We start from the raw sequence: 24,486 nt of genomic DNA, 5'->3' as shown, positions 1-24,486 counted from the left end.
TGCCATAATGCGACACTGATTTGCAGTTGGCTGTCTTAGACCTGCAGAAATACAAATTTAAAAATACTACTTTGTCTAGCTAGACTGCCTTCAGTCAGGCAGTGAAATCTGGGAGATGAAGTTAATACAAAAATACCAATAGCTGGCAAAAGAAATCATTGAGTTTCATCCTGGTTTGTTATAATTGGTTTCTGAATGAAGTGCACTAGTTGTACTGTAAGCATGACTGAACCAGCACATTCTTAGGAACAGCTTATCATATATGTTAACATTTATGGCTCTTATGGGTGTGTCAGGTTTGGAGCAATTTATTCTTTCACAAATTGTGCTATTATAAAGAATAGTGGAATAACAAAGTTCACATGGAAGACTCACATATAGATTTATCTGGAGCATTAGTAGCAAAGGAACAGTGCAACTTTCTGCAATTACAGAAAGTTTGAATAAAGAGTGAATAATAACAGAAATGCAGAAATGAATCAAAATAAGAGTAATTGGAAGCACTAGATGATGGGGAGAAAAGAAGAACATAAAAATATGGGGTGATAAGTCAATTTGTGTCCGTAAATGTGCTTTATTATTCTTACCTTTCTCTTTGTGTGTTTGTAATTTTCCATACTTTATGCTGAGACCCAGTAAGAACATTTCTTTTTTTAAACAGTAGAAATTTGAAGAGATGTTTTTATTCTAAGAAAAGAAAGGACTTTCAGTACACAGTTAGTGGTGTTTAAAGTCCCTAAAACCATGGGCTTGCCTTATTCCCAGGAGAACTCAAGCTTTCCCAGTTTCAGTAGTGTGCCTCCAGGAAATCGTTCAGAAGGACACATAATTAGCCCACACTCTTCCAGAGTGCACAGTGTAACTTGATGCAGTTAAACCAGAAGACAGTTTTCATCTTTTGACCCTGTGTCAAATGTGTCAGTTGAGTAGCTTACCTGAGATCTGTAAGACAACATAGGCCGTCAGATATTTTCCCATAGAAAGGAACATGCAGTAGGACACACACAAAACCACAATTTTAAAACTTACTTATTAAACTTTTAAAACTTACTTATTTTCAAAGTAACAGAAAAAGTGGCCATTCTAAGTGGCACAACTCAGTGTATTGAGATTCTGTTTCTTTTTGCCAGTCTGAAGTTTAAAGAAAAATGTTTGCCCTTGCTTAGGATGTATGAAAAGGACAGAAGTGGCTCACTTTAGGCACTAACAAGATATTGAGTTCTCTGGAAGGGTGAATGTGATACTGTCATTCCAATGCACATCCAAATGATAGTTCTGGGAGTGGTAAAATATTTAGTGTAGTGTCTATGTCTTGCATCCATTGACATGCAGAATAGTTGATGAAGCTCACAGTGAAATGGAATAACGTTGAATAACTCCTAGACAGAAATGCCCTGGTACCTGTGTGGGCTGGGGTGGTGGTGGTGGTTTGGTGGTGGTTTGTGTGTATCTCAGGGTGTTGTGGCTATAGGGGGGACCTGTGTAACTGGTAGAAAAGGTACAGGCTGAAAACCGGAGTGACACTGTAAAACAGCCCTCATAGCTTAATTAAATAAAACCAATAATGCGATTTAAACTTCTTTGAGTTAAAATTACTTTAATAAGGGTGTTAATTACTAGAGGATTAACACTGCTTACATGTGATAATAGATCTGGTCAGTCAATAAAGGGTGAGAATAATGTTCGTTTAAGAAGCAAAAGAATCTAGCACAGGATTACTCCCTAGAAAGGGATAACATTTCAAAGTGGCAACTAAAATCAGGGGAAGGTGTTTTCAAATTGCAGGAGGCATTAGAGGCTGAATTTTGCCATCATTACTCAGCAAAAGTTCCATGTGTACTGGGATCTGTTGGAGCTAAAATATGAAGAGAATTATTGCAAATGACATATAAAATAATTTGTAATTACTCAGTCTTCCAGGGAAATCGTAAGAAATAATTTTTTAGATAAAACATTTAAAGAAAATACTGTCTGTAGGATTGAGGAGAAAATGCATAATCTAAAGGGAAAAAACCCCCATCTTCTAAAGAGAATATTTTCTTGAAGATGTATTTCTTAGAAAAGAAATTGTATTCAATTATTGCCTTCAAACAAAATGGGGTTTTTCCTAATGTGTTTGCAAACAACAGCCAGAGCAGAAAGATCTTTTACAAAAACCCAGTTTAAAAAAGGAAATTTCGAGGTATCCAGGTTGCAACTTGCTGGGCTTGGAAGTCTGTGTTAAACCAAGATACCTAGGCAAGTTAACAAAACAAAACCAGGATTTTATATGTACTATAGTATTTCCTAAAATGTTTTGAGAGTTATTTGATAGATATAAATAGGGAAGTAAATGTTTTCTTGTAGCTGAAGAGGAAAGTGAATGGTTGTCCATGAAAGAATATGAGAATTTTTTCCTAGTGATTTTGGCTTTCCTTTTAACTTGTCTGTATTTACATTCCTGAGCTACTGACTGCTGAATTCCTGGTCCAGAGGTTCTCAGGTCTAGCATAGCTTTCCCTAAGGGATGTAACTTCATCTGCTATAAAGGATGGTTATGCAGCCATAGCCTGAGCGAACTACTTTGGAAGAAATAACTATCTGTTTACAGTAAACTTATGATGGCCACATCTGTAGGTATCTGTGCCTTATGGATTGCACTGGATTTTTGCTTCTGGATGCAAACAAAATTACTGGCTGTTTTGTGGCCTATTATGTCTTGAATTCCAGTGGCTTTTCACGTATTCTAGCTCAGCACCCAAGATAAGCTGAGATAATTTATTGAGCAGTTGCTGTATTTGTATCTGCTTCCTGCAGAAGCGTTTCAGAGAGACACCTTGTGTATAAAATCCTAAGTGTTTTAATGGCTGCCTAAGAGAAGAATGTGGCATACTGTGGCTGTAATTTTTTTACTTAGATGTGCAGCTTTTGAGAAATGCACAGATGCTAAAAGAAACTCAACCAAAAGAAAGTTGTTAATTAAAAAATAATTACTCTGTTGTGTTGAACCAAACTATTTCCCCTTACCTGCTGTAGAACCTCAGGTTATCTCAGTGGAAATGATGTGATTCATAGTACACACTGTAGATCATGGACTTCTGCGGAGACTAATTGCTGCAGATTCAAGAGTGCTCATAAACCTTATAGACCTGTTGTATATCCTCCTGTTAAGTTGAATCAATCTCTGTAGCAATGTAATTTCAGCATGTTTCATAGATTTTTCTCTGGTGTTTTTTCCAAGTCAGAATATGACAAGAAATGAATAGAAAGTTGGGAGAGGGAAATGCCCCATTCACTGAATCCCTAGCTCCCAGCAGTGCCTGCATTGGTGGTGTCCTGGGTCTGTTCTTGAGCTGCAGCTTCACACAAAGAGCTGAAGTCTTCCTTTCCTCTGTGAGCACAAAGCTGATGCCATGGAGCTGTGCCACGCTCACTTGTCTTCCCATAGGCAGCAGTTTGCATTTGCATGTCAGGGCTGTGGATCTAAAGCCCCTTCCTTCAATCCTAGAAGTAACTGGACTGAAGTTTAAGTTGTATACCTGGGCAAACCGCTGCGGATGATTAGTTCTAGGGTACAGCAGCCTGACTGTCTAGGTTAGATGTGTGTGTGTATACAAGGACAGTTTTGGGGTAGTTAAAACCAGCATTTGTCAGATGACTTTTTGTGGTGTGGTATACTTGTAAGACTGCAGGCATCTGCAGTTACTATTATGGATAGTGCTAAATATTAAATGTGGCAGATGGGACAAGAGTGTCCAATCCCAGAACACAGTATGGAAGTAGAAGTGAATGTGTTTTGTGTTTGAATTTTATTTAGTTACACCAAATTAGATTAATTTAAATTAGACCCACCTCTAAACCAGACAAAGTGGTTAAAAATTAACTTTAGATTTTGAACTTTTAAATGACATTTTTTCCAGGAAGGATTGAGACAAATGATACAGTTTTAATCCCTGAGAAGCTTACTTGAGGATAGTGTGCCTCATCATATGCTATTTATGGCATTATTTTGTACGTAAGTGAATAGTTTAAAGTAACTTGTTGTGAGTCTAGTGCAATTAAAAAAGAAGTGCCTATAGAAAATTAAAGATCAAATAAACTAAACTATAAAACTTCTTTTTGATAGATGTCAGTATTTAAATACTACTGGTAAACCTGTGTTTAAAAAAACAACCAGAAGCCAAGTGAAAATGCCAGCTGAGTTTTACCTCTGCTATATTAAATGCTTCGTAATTTGAACAGTTGAAATTGTGTTTTCAAAGTCTCGTTCAGGTGAGAGGCAGATGGCCTGTTTTGGGGGGCTGCACTTGCCACCCCTGTGTGCTGTTTGAGCCTGTACACCTCTGCGTCAGGAGCTCAAAACCAGAAAAAATGGTGAATAACCTGACCATTGCATAATACACAATTTTTAATCCACACAAATTTTGCCATTGACATAGTTTTATGCTTTGTCTGAAGGGACTTTGTGTACGGACTAACACGCTTGACAGGAGCAATTTGGCCAGAGCCCGTGCCCTCTGGAGCCTGACTGTCTGCCAGGCTCCTGCTTTTCAAACTCTCCTCTTCTTCTAGACTCACAAGATGGTTCTTTTGCTACTAGTCCAGCTTATTCTTTAATGATGAAGAACAACACACTTCATAATAAACATTTTCACTGTAATTAAACAAATCTTCTTTGAAGAGGTATTACTTGTTGCTGTACTGGGTGTTTCATAGGGCCCAGCTCTTTATATTTGTCTCAGAAACTACTTTTCTGTGTCTTCAGATGTTACATCTTGGGCTGCTTGAAGTTTTAATGGGATTTGTAAAAATTATACGTTGTGAGTGTTTTTCTGGTTATGGTAACAGCAACAAGCTTGTTCACGTGGCTTCAACAGCAAGTATTCTGTTTTATAGGCAGGCCTAAGTTCATTTGAAGTGCCAAAGAATAAAAAAAAATCATGAATGTAACAAGACCAGGCATTTCTCAAAGTATACCACAAGGTCCAGATTTTTAGGAAAGAATTCTGTCCTTTGCAAGGATTTTTTTTAATAAAAGATATATGAACACAAATAACTTCTGTTTTCTCTTAGCATAGCAACAAATCCCAATGGTTCAGCTGTCATAACATTATACATTGTACATTTATGAATGTGTTGAAGATTGTATCCCAACATTCAAGACAGTGACAGATACAATTTCACTTAAAAATTTGAAACAGATGGTAGCATTTAAATACAAAATTAGTTCATTCTTGTGAACATTTAAATGTTCCAAATTTAGACACAATTTCTAAATGTATGGTGCTTAAAAGAAAAAGGCAGGTTTTAATGCAGTGGCTTAAAAACTGAAAGACACTGCCTTTCTATCACAGACTATCCTTCCTTTGAAAATCCAGGGCTCAGTTTTCAAAGCATTGTCTAGGAATTTAGCCTGCGACCCCCATTGACACTAATGGGAATTGCATAGCTAAGTCCCCATAACACCACTTTGAAAATCCATTTGTTGTACCAATTCAGAAAAATAGCATAAACTACAGGGAGACATTCACAGATCAAGAGAGCAATGTACACTTTGAAATACAAGACGGATGTGCGTTATTCCAGTTATGTGATCAGTAGAGGGGATTCTGAAATTCACCACGTTCACAAAATAAGTCACCAGGTCTAAATAAAACAAAATATTTTGGCAAGTGGCAGGCAGACTTGCTAACCAGGCTAACAAGATGTTTGTCAGCAGTAATGAACACCTACTGATTAAGTGATAATTGTGTTTGGTTGGTATGGTGTTATTCTACAGTTAGCAAACTCTCTTTTTTTCTTTCAAGCTGGACTTAGGTATCTACATTTTAAATGGCTCTGTTGTTCCTTTGCAACCAAGAAATGTTCAGAGTAAACAAGACTTGTCTTTGTCCAGTTTTGATTCTGATCCTGGTCCTTTATGTTTTGTTTTCCAGTTTAGTAAGTGCTCTCATGCTTTAATTAACGGGAGCATAACTTGGTGAATAATGATGATATTATCTTCATGGTCATGCTGACAGTTTTTGTTGGAAATAAGTGTATACCTGTGTAACATATGTTCATGTATACTTGTGCATGAAACCTAAGCAAAGATTTAAAAAGTGGTGTTGTTGTTGTTGTGTAGCTGTGTTACTGCAGTGCCTACGAGTCCCAGTCATGGACCATGGCCCCATTATGCTGGGCAGAATATAAATAAGTGTTTTAACAAAAGAAAGACAGTGCTGCCTCAGAGTTCCCAAAGCAATGAGATTATAGCTCCTCTGAAAGGTTAACGTTATGTCAGAGATTATGAAACAGCAGCAATTCTGGTTGACAGGCCTCCTTTTGGGTCCTGAAACCCATTTGTCCTTCTTAAAACAAGGCGGGGTGGGTTGTACAGTGTGAGCTCCTTGGAGTAGGAAATGTTGAGCACTGGAACATTTGTGAGTGGCTTTTGTGAGTCTACTGTGTTTAAAATTAAAAACTCACCTTCATGTTTGGTGCTTGTTAGCTCCAAAGCCTAATAAAAGTAGAAATAATTGAAATATTAATGTGTTTATTCTGTCTTTATCTTAGGGACTGAAATGATACATAGATAGCAATAGTCTTTTTTTTTTCTTTTCCCTAGACCAAAAGCCATGCATCCTCAAGGAAAAAATTGTAATGTTACTTCTGTATTCTTTCCTAAGAAAAGATTGGGTGTAGCTTGCAGTTGTATATGCTTGGCACTATTCATTTCCCAGAAGAGTTCACCGTATTCTAGGCTTTGGGTTTTTTTAATTAAAGAGGTCAAAATCCATTATATCAAAATTTCAAAGAATTTGCCAATTAGCTGTAGTCTGTGATGCCCAGCAGGTGGCTTTTATACTATTAAAGGGAGATTGTTTCCATCTCTGATCAAAGCGAAAGCAAAACAAAAGAAAATATAGAATATTTTGCTGTACACAGTGCAAACCACATGCTGTGTAAATTATGTGAAAACTGTACATGAGAGACTGTTCAGTCATCCCACTTCAAGAAAAGGTTCTGTATATTTTCACACTGGTCCTCACGAGGATTTCAATGGTAATGTCTGTTTAGTTTACTGATTAGCTGAGAAGGTTAGACAGTTTGCTATTTCCTAAAATGAAGACTTTAGCATTTTTCTAATTTAAAAGTAAAAGTAAAAATGCACAATAAAGTAGATAATTAATTTACTAGAAGTGAAATTAGAAAAAGCTGAGTGTGCTGGAATGCTTAAGATGCAAAAAAAATTCCAATTTGCACTTTTCAATGAATCTAAACTTCCCCGATTTTTGCCTACTTAAAAGAATGTTTGTGACCTTTTGACCCTTTTGTTATCCCTTACTCAGAAAGGCCTTTATTCTGTAAGACTTAGGTATAAAAAAATAAAAAGAGCATTAATGGCGTAACAGTCCTTTCTGATCACCCTGTGTAAGATGTTTATGCAAAGTGTCAATAGAAGCAATTGGCCTAACAGTGTGACAACCTGCTTTGCTTGGAAATGGGCTAATCTCCTGTTTGGGTTATCCAGAGGTCAGGTAAGGATTTCTTTTTTCGCACTCCCCGTAGCGCATGGGTACATAACCTGCAAACACTACAGGGCAGAAATCAGAAGCAATTGAGCCCAAGGATGCCACAAAGCATTTTTAGTTAATCCTGACCTGTTTGCTTTGCCTGATTTTTTTTCCCCTCTGCCTTCTTTTAGTTTTTCTGTTCTTGGTCCCATCCCAGAGAGTCTGTTTGAGCGTATAACGCATAATGATGATGACAGGGACTCTACCAATTTCATTATCTGCTGCTTCACTGTGTTGGTTTTTCCATTTTTTTTTTTTCCAAACAGGCATCATCCCACTCTTTTTTGAAGTTCACGTGGAAACCTACTTTAAATCTCAGTTTTTGAGGGCTGCCCCCTTTGCCCTGTCACAGCAGGCTGGAACTCAATAAGAGCTCAGGCAAGCGTAGCGGGCCGGGCAATGGGCCTTGGCGGGCTGCACGCTGTGAACTCCTGCCTCACTGAATCAGCTTCTGTGTGTTTTTATAACTGCCTTTTTTTTCCCTGTTAATTATGCCCCAAGGCTGTGGAAAGACAGCATTTATCTGTTTCAACAGACTAAGCAGCAAGTGTTCTGACATGTTTATCAGGCAAATTGTACCTGACAAAAGGTAATTACACATGCAATCAAGTCCAGAAGTAACTGGGTGATTAGGGGTTAATAAACTGTTTAGCATAAGAAATATTCAGCTTGTGAGCAAGGAGAGTGGGCCAGAACTGACATAACTGACAGTGATATATTAAAAGAATTACTTTTCATTGGTTGGAATATTTGACTTTACTGAAAGGTAAGTAGGAAATTCAGTGTACAACTCAAGTTTTATCTCCAGCTCCTGAATCACTGGTGCCATTTGTACAACCAAAGCTATTTGCTGATGCTCATGCTGCTTCAGAAGATATTGCAGCTTGTACCGTTCCAACTTGCATTAAGCTACCTTTATAATTTACAATTAGGATTTTTGTAGTATAACCAGCACCGGGTCTAATGGACACTGCCCCCATTTCCATCTGCAAAGCTCATGTCCCCTCCCTCTGTCTGTTGCTGTGCTCACTCTGTGCATAGCTATTTCCCAAAGTTGCGTTCTCTTCCAAGATTATTCCTGACAGTTGCCCAAAAGTAAAAAGGAAAGGGCATCTGTATGATATCTGAGGATGTGACAAGAGGCTCAAATGTCATTGAAAGGGCCGGATGGTCGATTCCAGCAGTTCCCAGTGCACAGAATTCTCACGTAATTACAAGATGGCCTAAATACAGGACTATGGCTGAGCTGCTCTGAACTTTTAGTAATACAATACAAAAGCTTTAGTGAGCAATGATAAAGAGTAATTTCTATTCAAACACGGCCATATCACCTAGATACTGGGAAAACGCTAGAGTACTAACTTTGAAGAATAGGCACAAGTACCCTATTTGAAATCAGAATTCTGTCCCTAAAAGTTTAAGATCTTTTCCTCTCATAGCATCAATATTATAATGTTTTGTCTTAACTGATCCTGTTAGCTAACAAGGTCTTACAGTAGGAGCTCTTTTAACCAAAACATAGTTTAGTATCTTTTAAAATAAGTCTTCCAATTAAAAATAGCAGTGTTACCTGTAGAATGTGAGAAATTACTACAAACTTTTGTTTATGTGTAAGTACACATAAACATCTTTTCTTTTCCAAGTGATGTTTATTTCTACAAAGAGACCTAATGTTAGACATAAAAGGCATCTAGAAAATACCTACGCATGAAGAGAAAATTACAAAATCAAAGCAGTGTAGAGCATAATTCAAAATAAAAGTGCAGTACAGCAACCAGAGGCTTAAGTTACCTATAACGTTAGAAGTATATATGTGACTAATAATGTAATGGTTTGGGAAAGCAACGCTGTTGCATGTACAGTAGAACAAAGTGCTGCTCTCTGATCATCAGCCCTGATGGTTCCAAGATGTTGGATGAAGGTTCCCCTTATATCACACTTTTAGAAGAAGCAAAATGCTCTAGATAAGGTGGAAGTGAAGACTGTATCTTGTAAATGTAAGTGGACAATATATAGGATGTTCTGTGTGGTGTGCAGGAAAGGCTAAAGCTTGTTCCTTTTTTTTTCTTGGGGTTTTTTTGTTGTTTTTTTTCTTTTTTTCCACAATGACTCAGACACACATACATCTCTGCAAATTGTTCTTAGTCAGAAGGGAATAATTGCTCCTCGGGAAGCATATTCTGCTTCATTATAAAATACTCGGGTATAGTATTGCCTGTCTGAGCTTATTCTTATTTTTCATGGTTATTATGGGATGAAGAACACAGCAGTGCCATTGTTCGTGGGTAGCAGAGTACATATATTTAGTTTATTCGGTGCTTCACAGTGTTTTGGCTGCAAGATAAGCTGGTTCTGACTGAGCACTGACTGCCTTGGGTGGCTCCTTACATGGGGCTGAGACTGCCTTTCTGAGTTTCTCAGTTCTGAGGTTTTTTCCACACATGTTAACTTAGGAAAGATGGATGTGCAAAATAAACATTTTTCCTCTTGTAATTTCAAGGCAAGTTGTGCACAGTCTAACCTTAAAGGAGTTGCAGCCAGTAGCACGGGTATGATGTGATAAACTCTGTGGCCTTTGACTGATTTTTGAAGCTGGGAAATGCTTATTGCCAGGACCTGCTGTTTGCTCATATTTATCTTTTGACAGTGTGTGCCAGTGTGGGGCATTCCTTGTTAGACAATTCATATCATTTTCAGTTATTGTCTCAGCAATAGTGAAAGCTTTAATAAATAAAGTAGTAGTAGGGAAATGTTGCTTTAACTTGGCCTTGATTTGATCCTAGATGCTGCAGTAGAAACTACTGTCACAGAACCAGCAAACTGTCTTGTGCTTCATGTGCATCACATGTCTGTGGTCAAGACAGTCCCACTTTTTCTATATCAGGGAGAAAAATTAAAATTATTAATTTAAATAGGGCACACGTTTGTGTAGCAAAAGATGGTGTAAATCAGAAAGGAGCAGAGCAGCAGAAATGAAAACAGATTGGTAAATTAACACCTCTACATTGTTGCTGGAGTGAAGGTGAATTTGGTGTTGTGTTGTGCTCAAGTGAAACTTTGTGTGAATGGATTGAAGTTTTTTCCCACCACCCATGTGGTGGTCCTGGGCCAGAGTGTCATTTCTGCTAGGCTGTCCTCTCTGCCGCTGGCTGCTGGGCAACCTGCTCCCCTCACAGAGCGCCTGCATGGGGCTGTGCAGCCACCAAGCCTGGGTGCCAGGGCAGATGCAGGTGATGGGAATGGCCAGGACACAGATCCCAAGAGCTGCACACCAGGCAGCTCTTCCCCACCCCACAGCATGCAGTACTTGCTGTCCAAGCCCACTGCATACAGCACTACGCCACAGTGCAGAACTGCGGCTGTGAGTGGGACAAAATGCACAATGCATGATCGTGCACAGCAGCAGTCTGGTCTCCAGCAGTGTCTGCAGCTCCCTGCCACATTTAATCCAGATCCAGGGCATGATTGTCACACTGCAGCCCCTGAACAGATTCACAGAAGGAGGGAAGGGGTCTGTGACTGAGTGGCATGTGTCATTTGATTGCATGTCTGAGCCTTTGAGCAACATGCCACATGTCATGACAGCTGCTTGAATTCAAGAGGTGTATTAGCATGAGTTTGGTTGTGTGCAGCTCCTTGACCATGCATAGAGCAGGGAAGGAGCTCTGCGTACATCACCCTTGTCAGTAGTGTCTCTTTGGGTGTTCATTCTTTAGTGCCAGGACTGTCTTGGAGTGCACAGAATATGTTTCATGTTCTGTGTGACATTTTTTTACATCATGTTGAAAAACAACAGGCTTCATGGTCTGTTTAGAGCCCTACTTGCTTACCTGTGTTTGGCCAGGTGACAAATGAGGTGTAATCTTCCAGTCATCACTATCACTGAGATTTCCCAGAGCCATGACACAATCAGTTGAGTCAACCATTGAAAGCATTGTATGAAACTCACTCATGCAGCTTTGTCAGGGAAGTTTCTTTGAACGTGTCAGCACTGTAATTGTGTCAGTCATCAATGGCTTTGGGCTGCACATTGCTAGCAGGATACCTTTAGATACCTTTCACCCAGATGAGCTTCAGGGTTGTTTAAGATTTATCCAGAATCCTCAATTTCAATGGTACAATAGGGATAAGAAATGAAATCTTGCACTTCATACTCACTGAATACAACTGCAGGAACATTGGTCTATCCTTAAGGCCCATGTCCCATGTGTAGCCCATGACAAGTAGCACTGTTATTAGCAGTACGTTATTAATCACCAGATTATATACTGTTCCTGTCAGCTTTATCCTCAGCTCTTGTCTTGTGCATCTGCCTGTCCTATCTTTCCACTCTTTCGGTTGTGCTTTAAAACACCTCTGTGAGGACTGGGCACCATGAACTGTGTAACACAAGTAATAACAAGTGATGAGTAACATGCACTAGCAACTGAGGCTGTGAATTTCCAACTGAGTTATCAAGCCTTCCCAAGTCTGTTTGCGTGGTGACTGGAGTATGTTCTCAGCAACTTAGTACAATTGGTGGTGTCCATCTTGAGAAAGGGCTTTGTGGGAAAGAACTGTTTGAACTTGACCTTGGTGGTTATCATGGATATCTAGTCAGCAGAGAGTGAAATTGCCTCCTTGGGTTTTAGATCCTTTCACCCTTGTGAGATAGTTAAATGTAAAATGTAAGTGTCGCTGAGGTTTATAAGGGTCCCTAAAGGTCTTTGGGATGACAGAGCAGTAGGTGTGTCAGAGGTCCATTATAATGCCAGGAAATGTTGCTACCTAGTCCTAAAAGATTACACTACAAATAAGGAAGAAGTAATTAATGAGAAAATTATGTGTTTAAATTAGACACTATATTTGAAAGTAACATAAGAAAGTGGTTTGGAAGTGGAAAAATTTGCAGAAGAGAGGCATAGAAATTTGAAGCTCTGGATGTATGCTTTTATTCTGTAAATGAATTGGTGTTATGATTTTGGGCATGAGCATTACTGGAGTCCTCTGACAGTTTGTCAGGCTGAGAAGTTTGAGTAAGGCAAGGTTTTCTGGGGTGCAGCCCTCTTCTTAGTGTAGCCGAGAAGTCAGAGGAGTGGGCTCCTGCTGCACCTCTGCCTGTGGGAGCAGAGGCTGCTACTGCTGTGTCCCAGCTCTAACAGCTCTGGTCAGGCTTAGCAGAAGCAAATGTTTGAAGTTAATGGTTCTTCCTTGAAATACCAAAATGATGTGACTTGCAGTAGTCTGTTACATTTTTTTCAAGTGGTTTTGTTACACAAAATCCTGTTCCAGCCCACCTTTCCATCATTACTGATCCAGCAGGTCTCCAGGCAAGCAGGGCTCTAGGTTACAGGGAGGACCCAGCTCAGCAGAGCAGCCACGGGCACTGCGCGCTGGGGCGAAGTGTTGTTAATGGTTCCCAAGGCTTTTTTTAACAGTAGGTTTGGCTAAGACAGGACAGCCTGAGAACAAGCCCTTGTTAGCCCTCAGCAGCAGGACAAGGCCAGGCACCAGACGCAGGGGGAAGCTGGGGCGCCCCGCCATTGACGTCAATGGCAGTGGGGCCCACTGGCCCGCAGGTAGCCGTGGGAAAGGCATCCCCGAGCGGGGCTGCCTGTGCCCTGGCCCCTGGCAGCCTGGGCAGGGTGCCCAGCGGTGCCTGGCCTGCACCCCGTGATGGTGGAGGGGGAATGAGGCTTTGAGGGCCGTCAGGGTGCTGGAGGTTCGGCATCGCGTCTGATTGTAAAAGCAGGCTGGTTTATTGTTGAACAGCAGCTCTCAGATCATGAGTCCAAGACCTGATTTGGAACTGCAGCCAAGCGTAGTACTGTGCTTGGAGATTTTTTGTTCCTCCACTGAAGTTCCTCCCCAAACTGAAGTGTTTGGGTTTGTTTGGGCCAGAAGTGTGCCCAGGACTTGGTTCTGAGTTTCAGGGATCAGTCATAATGGAAACTGCATCCAGGAGGTGTTTAATTCACTTTAATTCGACTACCTGAACCGCGTTTAAATTAGTGTGAGAAGCAGCAGACACGAGCATCCCTGTCTTGCTCCCCACGGTAAAGCAAGTTCCTAAATACAAATGCCTGACGCTGTCAGCATCCCCTCCTGGGGCCAAGCCTGCACAGCCGCCTCCCTGCACGTTGAGGGAGGTGAGAGACGTTAAGGAAAGAAATGGGCAGGTGAAGGGGGGTGGTGGCTGGGCTCGGCAGGGGGCTGCGCCCGGCCTCTCTCCGCAGAGCCTCCCGCACTCCCTCACCCTCCTCTCCCCCCGCAGCTCCTGGACCTCTTCATGGTGTGGGACTGGTCCACCTACCTGGCTGACTACGGGCAGGCCACCTCCAAGTACCTGCGGGTCAACCCCAGCACGGCCCTCACGCTCCTGGAGAAGTAAGTGCGGGTGCCGGAGCTGCCGGGCGGGGATGCGAAGCGGCGCCGGGGCCGGAGCCGCCCCGCCGGGAGCGGCGGGGCCGGGCCGCGGGAGCAGCCGGCGGCTGCCCGAATTGCCGCTCCAGGGAAGGGACACGCTGAGCTTTGGCCGTGGGGAAACCGGTGCGAGCGTTTCGGGAGGGCACGGTGAGCAGGGCACGTTACCGGCAGCCCGGTACCAACCTGCTTGTGAAAACCGCATCAAACAAAACACGTTGCGGTTTAAGTACGCTTTCTAACAGTGTTTTCTCTCCTCTCCTGCCTGCGATGAAAATGTCTTTTGCAGAGTTCACAGAGGGTATGTATGGACTATATTGTTACAAAATATTGTTTATGTAATTTACTTAATTTCCTGAATTTCGTTTTTATATCCGTTGGTACGGAAATCAGCACTATAGATGCCCGTTACTGGTGGTGAACAAAATTCACCCATTCACTGAGTCTCAGTTTACCATGGAAGCAGATGATACTAACGGGTTTTTTGACTTGCTTCTGTCCTAAAGCAATTGATAGGATCAGGGTTCTGCTGAAGGGGTATTTGCTTAATACTTGAAGGTTATTTGTGAAGTCGTATTTGTTGAAATGAACACATTCTGCACTTCTGCATTGCAGAAGTTTAATTTAAGAACACATAGTGAACAGGTTTTGTAATCTTTCAGTTCTTATTAGCAGAAAGATCAAAAGAAGAACAGTAGTAAACTGATCTAAATAGTCGGATTTTTCCTTTTCAATTTACGTTTCTAATGTGTTTGTCATTTGCTTTTTTATTTCTCTAGAATGAAAGACTCCAGCAAAAAGAACAACATTTTTGCTCAGTTCAGGAAGAATGACCGTGACAAGCAGAAGCTAATAGAGACTGTAGTAAAGCAACTTAGGAGTTTAGTGAATGGTATGTCCCAGCACACATAGGCCTCTTAAATCAACAGTATCTCATCACACCAAGAGGTGTTTCTTATCCACTATTTCTGCTAAGCAAATGGTGATACCAGTTAGGACTTTTGTTTGACCGAGAAAAGGAAAAATGCAGTAGATAGATTGTACCTGTAGTCTTCAACAAACAATTCTTTGTACGTATTTTTAATGGGTCAAATACTATTTTGTATATTGTAAACAAATGGTGAAAAATGAGGTTGTACAATAAAAACCAGCACAGTCGTATTGTACATGGAACTGCTGAACTGTAAATATGTTATTTAAATATCTGCAGATATGGTGTCCAAAATTTTGCTCCGAGTAGGAATTATTTGAGAAATGATCCCTTAGTTGCTGTTTTCTGGTTGAATTCTAATTTAAAGCTTTTAAGCTTGAGATACTTGTGTTTCAGATACCGCTTATTGTTTTCCTGCATTAAATGTATATTAGACCTGAAGTGATTGGACATAATTTTGTATACCAGGTTTTGTAGTCTGAAGGTATGAAAAGGTGTTCTGATTTTTACTACCTTTAAAAACTACCCGAGAACTAGACTTGATATCTATTTAGCATTAGGATTTACAGGCTTTGTTCTCCAAAAGGGTTTAATCTTGAGGTTGTGAATGTAAGTAACCATTTGATTTCTTTATAATGTGACATGTTGTTTCGGTTTGGTTTTTTTCCTCAGGGTTACTATTTCTAACTGTACTTTTGTAAGATCTTGGGTTCTTTATCCCAGGTTGCAGTAAGGAATAGGTTTGCCGCTGTTGGTTTCGTGCTGCATCTGTCTGTTAGTTTACGCTGTCTCCTGCCAGCCCCATCCCAGCGATTGGCATTTTGTCCCGCTACCGGTCTCTTTGCACTGTTCCCTCCTGGCTATTTCAGACACTAAGAGAATGTCTAACAAATACAAACCAAATGGAACGTGTAAAAACAATGTACATTTTCGCTGTATTTTTAAGTTATTGACGGTCTAAATACAGTAATATAAACCTCACCGTATTCCTGTTTAATTTCACACACCGGAACACACCTCGGAGCTGGTTTCGCGGGACCTGTGCAGGTCCCGGCTCATTGGTGATTTACCCGCGGGGAAGGCGGCCGGGGATCCGCGCGGCCCCGACGGCGGGGTGCGGGCCGGGAGCGCTGCAGGCCGGGCAGCCGGGGGCGGTGGGACCTGCGGAGCAGGGCTGGGGCTCTCCCTGCTCGGGGAGCCCGGGACGGGGCTCGCTACCTGGGCAAGCCGGCCCGAGGGGGCGCCGGGAGCTGCGGCGGGGCGGACAGGGTACCCCGCTCCCAGGAGCGGCCGCGCCGCCTCCGGCTTGGGGCGCCCCGAGGGGCTGGGCGGGGGCGCCGGGCCCCCAGCCCCGGGGGCTGCCCCGCGCCCCTCGGCCGCTGTCCCCGGCCCTCCCGCGCCAATCACCGCACTTGGCCGCGCTGCTTAAATATGCAGCGGATACGTCATCTCCGAAGGTGGATCGGGCGTAAGTGGCCAATATCTATATAAATGTGGCCGAGGGGCGAACCGGCAGCAGGAGGCGAGCAGCCGGCAGCGCCCGTAGCCGAGTCGCGGGACGCCGGCCCCCGTGCCTGACAGCCGCGCCGCCCGCCCCGTCCCCGCCGCCGGAGGAGGATGCCGGCCGGGCCCTCTTGGCCCGAGGCGGCGGCGCTGGTGCTGCTGGCCCTGGTTCTGCTGGTCACCCTGTGCCGGCACCTGTGGGCGCTGCGCTGGAGCCTCAGCCGGGACCGCGCCAGCGCCCTGCCCCTGCCCAAGGGCTCCATGGGCTGGCCCTTCTTCGGAGAGACTCTGCACTGGCTGCTCCAGGTGAGGCGCCGCGGGACGGGGCGGGGTGGGAAGGGGCTGGCGGGAGCCACGGGCTGACCCGCAGCTCGTCCCCAGGGCTCCCGCTTCCACAGCTCTCGGCGGGAGAAGTACGGAAATGTCTTCAAGACCCACCTCCTGGGCCGGCCTGTGGTGCGGGTGACAGGCGCTGAGAACATCCGCAAGATCCTGCTGGGTGAGCACACGCTGGTCAGCACACAGTGGCCCCAAAGCACCCAGATCATCCTGGGCTCCCATACTCTGCTCAGCTCCACTGGTGACCTGCACCGCCAGCGCCGCAAGGTGAGCCTCACAGCCACCCCGAGAGGGCATACAGCCCAGGCAGCACCCAGGCCTGGGCCTCGGTGGCATGTGTGCTCCCCCTGCTTTAACTACCTGCCTCTCTTCCCCCTTCTCCTCCTAGATCCTGGCCAGAGTCTTCAGCCGTGCTGCCCTGGAGAGCTACCTGCCGCGGATCCAGAAGGTTGTGAGCTGGGAGCTGCGGGGCTGGTGCACGGAGCCAGGCTCTATCGCAGTTTATTCCTCCGCTAAAACCTTAACTTTCCGCATTGCAGCTCGGATTCTGCTGGGGCTCCGCCTGGAGGAAAAGCAGTTCAAGGATCTGGCCAAAACTTTTGAACAGCTGGTGGAGAACCTCTTCTCCCTGCCCCTCAACATACCCTTCAGTGGGCTGCGCAAGGTACTGCTGCCTGCACTGCTCCCTCTGCCCAGGGGCAGGGCCTGGGCCCTGGCAGCACAGACCCCTGTCCCTAGGCCCACCAAGGGACATTTCTGATGGGCCAGGACATCTGCAACACCCCATTCTAGGTCTGAGGGCTTGGTGTCTTACCTACCCCAGCCATTTCCCCTTCTCTCTGCACTTCTCACCTGCTTCTGGCTGGCTTCCAACACCTCTGGGCACTGGCTGCAGCTCATTGTACAGCATAGGGCTCCTCTTCTCCCTCATCCTATATGTTGCCTCTGACCCTATCCCGTCTGAACTCATGTCAGCCCATGGCAGAGGCATCTGTGGGCATAAGCATAAAGATAGGTGGGCACAGCACACCTCAGCTTAGCACCTCCACTGAAACTCAGGCAGGCTGAGAACTCATGACCCTCTTATAGTCCTTGGTCCCTTGTAGTCCAGCAGCCCAAAGACAACCCAGGGAGAGGGACAGTCTCTTCTGCCTCTTTCCACCTGCAGTTTCTTCCCTGCTGTTCTGCCCCTCTTTGCCTGCCTCTCCACACTCCTGCTCTAGGTATAGGTCCTCTGTACCATTCTTCCTCCCATATTCCTCCCTCCTCTGGCTTTGGGCTCTCCACCCTTACCACAGCTGAAGTCTCATGTCCACTTTAGCCAGGTCTTCCCTCATCTCGTATTTCCACTGTGAGCTCTGCCCTGCTGGATCACCTTACCCAGCCAGTCCCAGTTCTCCCCCAGCCTCCCTGCGACTCTTCATCAAAGCTCTTGTTTTCCCTGTCCAGTTTCCTTTTACAGGTTGTCACCAGTATGAGCTTTCATCCCCCCTGCCCTCTTTCAGGTCAGCCAAAGCCTGTCTGGCCCCAGACCAACATCTTTAAGTCGCCTTTAGGTCCCCTTTTCTTTCTCCTTGCTCCCTGCCCAGTTTACTTTGTCCAATCCTTCCCACCTCAAATCTAAGCCTTTGTATCTTCCCAATATCTGGCCATGGCCATTTTTAATTTCAAATTTCTGGTCCTTCTGGCTTTTGCAGGAGGCATTTTTATAGAGATTTGTACACTCTGTGACTCCATCCATCCCACTTTGCAAAGGCAATGCTGATCACTTGACTTGCTGAGATCTTATATGAATGTTTTGCTGCACTGGAGTGCAACACACCTGAAGATGAGCTGTGATTAATGTGTCTTTATCCACTATTGCCTTGTAATACCATTTGTGCCTTGCTGTCTGGACTCAGTTTTCTTGTTACCTTTTCTTGTCCCTTGGAATAAGCTTATTTTGGACCTGACATAATTGTAGATTTGCTCAGTGCACATGCCTCTGAACGTGGTAGCATGGGTTTACTGTTATCTTTTCCTCCCAGAGTGTTTCTTGGGACTTGTTGCATTTGATTCACAACAGCAAGGCAACAGAAGGTGCAGCATTTCCCCCCAGACTGCTCCCTCCAAGGTTCTGGGGCTGGGCAGCAGATTAAACAGTTCTTGCTGTTACAGGTCCTGGGATTAAGGATTGCTACACTTGGGTTCCTCTGGTCTCTCTAGAGAGGGGGACAGTTCCTAAGGTTCTCCTGAACTGTGTGTGCCTCTCACAGGGAATCAAAGCACGGGACATGCTACATAAGTTTATGGAGAAGGCTATAAAGGAAAAACTGCAGAGAAACAACCCAGAAGACCACAGCGATGCTCTGGATTTCCTAATGAACAGTGCCAAGGAGCATGGCAAAGAATTCACCATGCAGGAGCTAAAGGTAAGGAGAGCCTCTGCCTTGCAGTGCCACTCCTGACTTGGTGGCTCTTTGAGACACGTGGGCTGAGGGCCAGGAGGAGGTTTGTGGGGAGCTGGGGACCACCCCCAGCTGCTGGCTCCTGCCCCCCTCTCACCTGTGGTGAGGACACCAGCTCCTGCACTCAGCACACTCTTATGCCTTTGTAGTCTTGCGTCTCTTTGCCACAGAAGGGAGCCTTTTAAAAGGGAATGAATGTCCCTTCTACCTTTCCTCTTCATGGCCCCCAGCCTTGAGCCTGATGTAGGATGCTGGTAAGGTTATGTGGCTGTGTTAAGGCTTGGCCCATCCGTGCACTCATTAACCTCCAGGACACTCTCTTGGAAATATTCAGAGCTACTTGTGTGCTTCTCAAACACAGCCCAGCACTCAGCCTAGGGCAGGATGTGGATCACATCACTGGACTCCTCAGGGGCTGTGAGCCCAGAAATTTCTGAGATGATAAACCAGAATGGGTCCAGGGATGCAGCGGTGGTTTCCAGGTCATTCCCTATCACCTCCTCATTCATCAGATCATGAAATCATGTAGCTTGTGGATTGCTATGATGAAATGTGATGTATGGCTGTGACATACGGATGAACCCCATAGTCCTACTGAGCCAAAACCACCAAGTGAATGTGATGAGTATTTTGCCAAAGATCTTGGGGAAAAAATTGTTATTAGTACTGCATCATTCATAGTTCCAGGGCACTTGGTATCAGTGAATGATAGATGACATTGTATTTATATGAGAAGTTTCAAAGTAGTTTTGCATGGGTACAGCAGCTGGATATGGTTTTAAATTATTTGAATATAGTTTAAAGGTAGTTTTACTATTTATTCAAGTATTTCAGGATAGCTATCCAAAGATGAATGTTTTATAAATATTTTGTAAAAATGCAATCTCTAAATCTAAAATATTTTAAAAACTTTGAGCAACTATTAGATATAATTAGAACCAGTGTATATTACTAAATAAATTTTATTATAATTATTTATTACATTATTTAACAAGTTTTATTATAATGTGATTTTTGAAAATAATTTACAGATTCAAAATGGGATTGATTAAGATTAATCAGTCTCTGTTAGTATTCACATGAATATTATGCAAGAATAATTGCACACTCTCTCATCATATCCCTGGCTCTGACTGCAAATGGAATAAGGAGATGCTAAATATAACATAGATTAAGTGACATGACAGCAACCTTGGGCCACCCGATCCACATTATAATATATTCATATGTTGTTCACTACCTTTATGGTTAGAAAACTTCTGTATTTAACAAAATTACTTTCAAACTGAACTGCCTATGCTTGCAACTATGGCAATATTCTCCACCCTAATAAAACAGTTGTAGAGGTCTCGTTTAATGAAATGGTGCAATTGGATAAAAAGCCCAAAGCTGTCTCAGAGTTGTGGATATATCTGTCTTTGAGAGACACTCCAGACAGTGGCACAAACTAGTCACTAATTTATTTTTTGTTCAAATGATCTGGAAAGACAGCTTTCCCAGAAATTTTCCTAAATACACTGTGATTTGTACTGCTGCCATGAACTCACCAGGGCCCTTGAAATGTAAAGGTCATTAAAAAGACGTTGCTTTGCCAACAATACTGTTTCAAAATATTTTAAACCTTGGGAAGATTTAAAAAACCCATCCTCCATAATAATGTTGTCATTGGCTGAGTGTAATGCTGCCCATTCTGCCTCCCAGGACAGAGACAGTACTGATGAAGAAGCTTGGGAATATCCTGCCTTCCAGTCACTGGTTCTGCTGCTCTTGTAGAAGCAGTGGGGGAAAGTTGTGACAGCAGCTGTGACGCAAGTTCTGCAGCAGCTCTGTCAGAGGTTGATGCAAAGAGCATAAGGGCTGTTATTTCAAACCTAAGAGCTTGCCCTAAATTCCTTGCATGCTATAGAAATGTCTTGGGGTTTAATTGCATGTGGTGGAACTGAGAGGTTTCTTTTCATCTGTGTCTGCTACCTTGTGAATGTAAAAATTCCTGCTAATGCCTGCAGGAGGTGTGATAGGGGTTGACAGGGATCTGTTGTTCCAGGGGTTTTATTTCAGCTGAAAGATGCCCTTGAGAGCTGCACTTTGGCAAAAACATCCAGACCAGCCAATGTATGGCAGTAGGGATGGTAGCAAAGAGTCATCTTTGTTACATTATCCTTAACTTTATCAGATTTGAATCCAAGTACCTTCATTCTTCAAGTTCTTCTCTGTGTTTGCGGCTTCACCTCCATAGAACTGGTTGTGTCAGAACAGTTTAGAGTCCAGACACAGTCACGTGAAAGGAAACCACTCTGTGTCCCTGTGGGATTTTGCCCCTCTTTGCTTCTGGGCTGGAGCAATTAGTGCTCTGTAATACCAGTCAGGTCCCAGGCCTTCCAGGGAGGGCAGTTCCTGGTGCTCCTCCCTTTGGCTTCTCCTTGGCTTTTTGTCTCTGGCCTCAGCCCTCCCAGCCCTGTGCTGTGGAGCCACTGGCACCTTCAGATGGTGCCGTAGGTTTGAGCATTATGTTTGCTGTCAGAGATGTGTCATGCCATGGGCAACCCTTAACTTTTGGGAAACCATTTGCAAAAGTTGGTCACCGGGTGCTGTTTGCAGCAATCTGGCATGTGCTGTTCCATGTAGACCCTGCAGACAGTCCCACAAAGGCTGGGAGGCTGCAAGGGGACCCCTGACCTTGGACAAGGCACATATTACAGATTTGATTGTGCTGTGCTCCATATATCTGAGCTGATTAACTTCCTAACTTCTTATGGATACATCTGCTGTGGAGCTATTGGGAACTCTGCTGTGCTTCAGATTGTACAGCTTGAAAAGCAAGCCAGTCCTTTGCCTGGTGTGTGCTCCCTGCTGGCTACAGCACTTCCCAGGCTGACCTGCTCTAGCAGAGAAGGCCTTCATGATTTTGACTCTTGCCTTGAGTCCTCTCCCAGGTAAGATCAATCACAACTGGAGATGGATCAAATGCAACTCATTTTAGCTGCCAGCATATCTAGAATTTGTGCATAAACCACTGCCCATATCCACTGCCTGGACAGAAAAGTAAAAGCTGGGTGTGGAGGGGAATTGGCAGATGATGATAAAAAGCATAATACTTGAAATGGACTTCACTCAATGTGCTATAATGCATGCTAAAGTGCTGCCTTATAATTGGTAAATCCTGTGAGGAAAGCTCAGAAGAGCTGGATTGGAGGTAGTGTGTGCTCATTCCAGCCTTGGTTCTGGAGCAGTCATTGGCAAGTGGATGTCCAGCTCATACAGAAATGCTTTGGTCCCTGCCAGCCTAGGATGGGTGCAGGTCTGGGGAGAGCAGAGTGGGGGCCAGGGCCCCCTGCACAGGGGCAAAACCTGCAAAAGGTGAGAACAGTCTGAGACACAATCACTTGGAAATGTTATTCAAACTTGTCATTTTCATTCCTCTCCCAGGAATCAGCAATTGAGCTCATATTTGCTGCTTTTTTCACCACGGCTAGTGCTAGCACCTCTCTGATCCTCCTGCTATTGAAGCACCCCTCAGTGATTGAAAAGATAAGGCAGGAGCTGATGTCCCATGAGTTGTACCAGCAGAGTGAGTGCTGCGCTGCAGGACCCTGCCTGGACACCCTGACCATCCAGAGCAGGGACAGAGAGAAGCCGCTTTCCCACCCCACGGCCAAAGACATTCACAAGGACCAGAGCCAGCCCCCAGCCCCAGTGGAGGAAGATTCCCTCCAGCCCAGTGGCCTGCTGGAGGCCACTGTCCCCCGGAGCACCCCTTTCCCTGGCCCCCAGCTCCCGGCACCAGCAGGGCAAAGCTGTCACTGCACCGCAGACATCAGCCTGGAGAAGCTGAGCCGCCTGTGCTACCTGGACTGCGTGATTAAGGAGGTGCTGCGAGTGCTGCCCCCAGTCTCAGGAGGCTACAGGACGGCACTGCAGACTTTTGAGCTCGATGTAAGTGCCTCACACTCTGGCAGGCTGCTAAAGAGCAAGCACCCCGTGTCCCACACGGTGGTGGTGCTTGGCAGTGTAGCTCAAGGGGAAGTGTCACCCAGCAACCTCTGTGGGTCCCAGCTGGGCTGGGGAGAAAAGGAACTGTAGAGCAGGTGGGCAGCGTGGTGGGGCTGTCTGCAGGCACCCTCTGCTCACCCTCCAGTAGCACAGGTATGTAACAGTCCTCTCCTCCCTCTTCTCTCCCTTCTCCAGGGCTACCAGATCCCCAAAGGCTGGAGCGTCATGTACAGCATCCGTGACACCCATGAGACAGCTGCTGTCTACCAGAGCCCCCCTGGCAGCTTTGACCCAGAGCGCTTCGGTGCCGGCCGGCCCGAGGCTGCAGGCCGCTTCCACTACATCCCCTTCGGTGGAGGGGCACGGAGCTGCCTCGGGAAGGAGCTGGCACAGGCCATCCTCAAGCTGCTGGCCATTGAGCTGGTCAGCACAGCCCGCTGGGAGCTGGCCACCCCTGGCTACCCCAGCATGCAGACCGTGCCCATCGTGCACCCTGTCGATGATGGGCTGCGGCTCTACTTCCACCCCTTGCAGCCCAGCCAGGGCCGTGAGGCCTGAGCCAGTGAGGGGTGCGCTGCTCCCCTCTGCCCTGGGGCCCATGCCCCTCCACAGCTGCCAGGAGCAGGTCTCTGCTCCCCAGGCTGGGAATGCTACTGCGTCACTGCCGAACAAAACCTTAAAGGTCTTTCTGTTTTTCCTCTCCTGGTGTACAGGCTCGTAGGGTGTGCAGGGTGCTGCAGTAGGGTTTCCTACAGGGCATTCCTGAGCACTGGGCAAAACCTGCTGAAGCTGCTGGCAGGGTGCATGTGCCATGGGGGCTCAGTCAGCCCCTGCCCCAAACAGGCCCCCAGCTACCAGGGATGGGGAGCACAACTCCCAGACCCACAGCTAAGACTCCCAGGGTTATCTCCTGTAGGTGTGTTATAGGAGAGGCAGGACAAACATCCTGCACACTGTAGCTTTTTAGATGCAAAAAGAAGGAAGGTAGGGGCTCTGCAGGAAAACACAAGCCAGAGTTGCCCAATCCCCAGCATCAATTCTAGCTAGAATAATAGGGTGTAAAGTGGTTTTTATTGTAAATATTTAATCTCATTAATGCACTTCCCATTAGAGCTGGCACAAAGAGGATATGTTCACCCACTAGTAGTAGCTGTGTATGTTGTGCTTTTGCACTGTGCTGCTGCTTGGGGACTGCCATGAAGCCATCTCTGAGGTCCCACCAGGATATTCTCCCCAGTCACAGCCTGCCCATGAGAGTGGACTGAAGCAGGGAGGGGGGCTTTGGGGAATAAATGTTTAGAAAACAGACATTTCTGAATATGTCTGATTTGTGGTAGAA

At 44.8% G+C, this 24,486-nt stretch overlaps 2 protein-coding genes across 7 annotated transcripts in view; both read left to right on the top strand.

Moving 5' to 3' along the window:
- Positions 1-15,854, top strand: part of EXOC6 (exocyst complex component 6) — an 86,971-nt gene extending 71,117 nt beyond the window's left edge. For 3 of the 6 annotated variants that reach the window (XM_039708828.1, XM_039708826.1, XM_039708829.1), the window contains 3 exons: positions 13,789-13,901; positions 14,227-14,238; positions 14,717-15,854. In XM_039708828.1, coding sequence (XP_039564762.1) covers positions 13,789-13,901; positions 14,227-14,238; positions 14,717-14,849 — 258 coding nt within the window. In that variant the 3' untranslated portion in view covers positions 14,850-15,854. The remainder of the gene's footprint in view (positions 1-13,788; positions 13,902-14,226; positions 14,239-14,716) is intronic. The other 3 variants (XM_039708830.1, XM_039708827.1, XM_039708831.1) reach the window with 1 other exon arrangement.
- A 631-nt stretch (positions 15,855-16,485) lies between these two features.
- On the top strand, positions 16,486-23,733 carry LOC120502215 (cytochrome P450 26C1). Its single transcript, XM_039709426.1, has 6 exons — positions 16,486-16,677; positions 16,753-16,977; positions 17,099-17,374; positions 18,966-19,121; positions 22,584-23,090; positions 23,343-23,733. Exons 1-6 carry the CDS (start codon positions 16,486-16,488, stop codon positions 23,703-23,705), a joined length of 1,719 nt encoding a protein of 572 aa, XP_039565360.1. The 3' UTR covers positions 23,706-23,733.
- Positions 23,734-24,486: the final 753 nt, after the last annotated feature.

The sequence above is a fragment of the Passer montanus genome, unplaced genomic scaffold (genome assembly GCF_014805655.1).
Source record: "Passer montanus isolate IOZ18808 unplaced genomic scaffold, ASM1480565v1 scaffold21, whole genome shotgun sequence".
Lineage (NCBI taxonomy): Eukaryota > Metazoa > Chordata > Aves > Passeriformes > Passeridae > Passer > Passer montanus.
This window is presented reverse-complemented; position numbering and strand designations above follow the sequence as displayed.

Excerpts from the sequence above, each read along its gene's own strand:
- LOC120502215 (XM_039709426.1), top strand. The coding sequence starts at position 16,486 with ATGCCGGCCGGGCCCTCTTGGCCCGAGGCGGCGGCGCTGGTGCTGCTG. Across the intron at positions 19,122-22,583 it reads TCACCATGCAGGAGCTAAAG|GAATCAGCAATTGAGCTCAT; the intron begins GTAAGGAGAGCC and ends TTCCTCTCCCAG. Across the intron at positions 23,091-23,342 it reads TGCAGACTTTTGAGCTCGAT|GGCTACCAGATCCCCAAAGG; the intron begins GTAAGTGCCTCA and ends TCCCTTCTCCAG.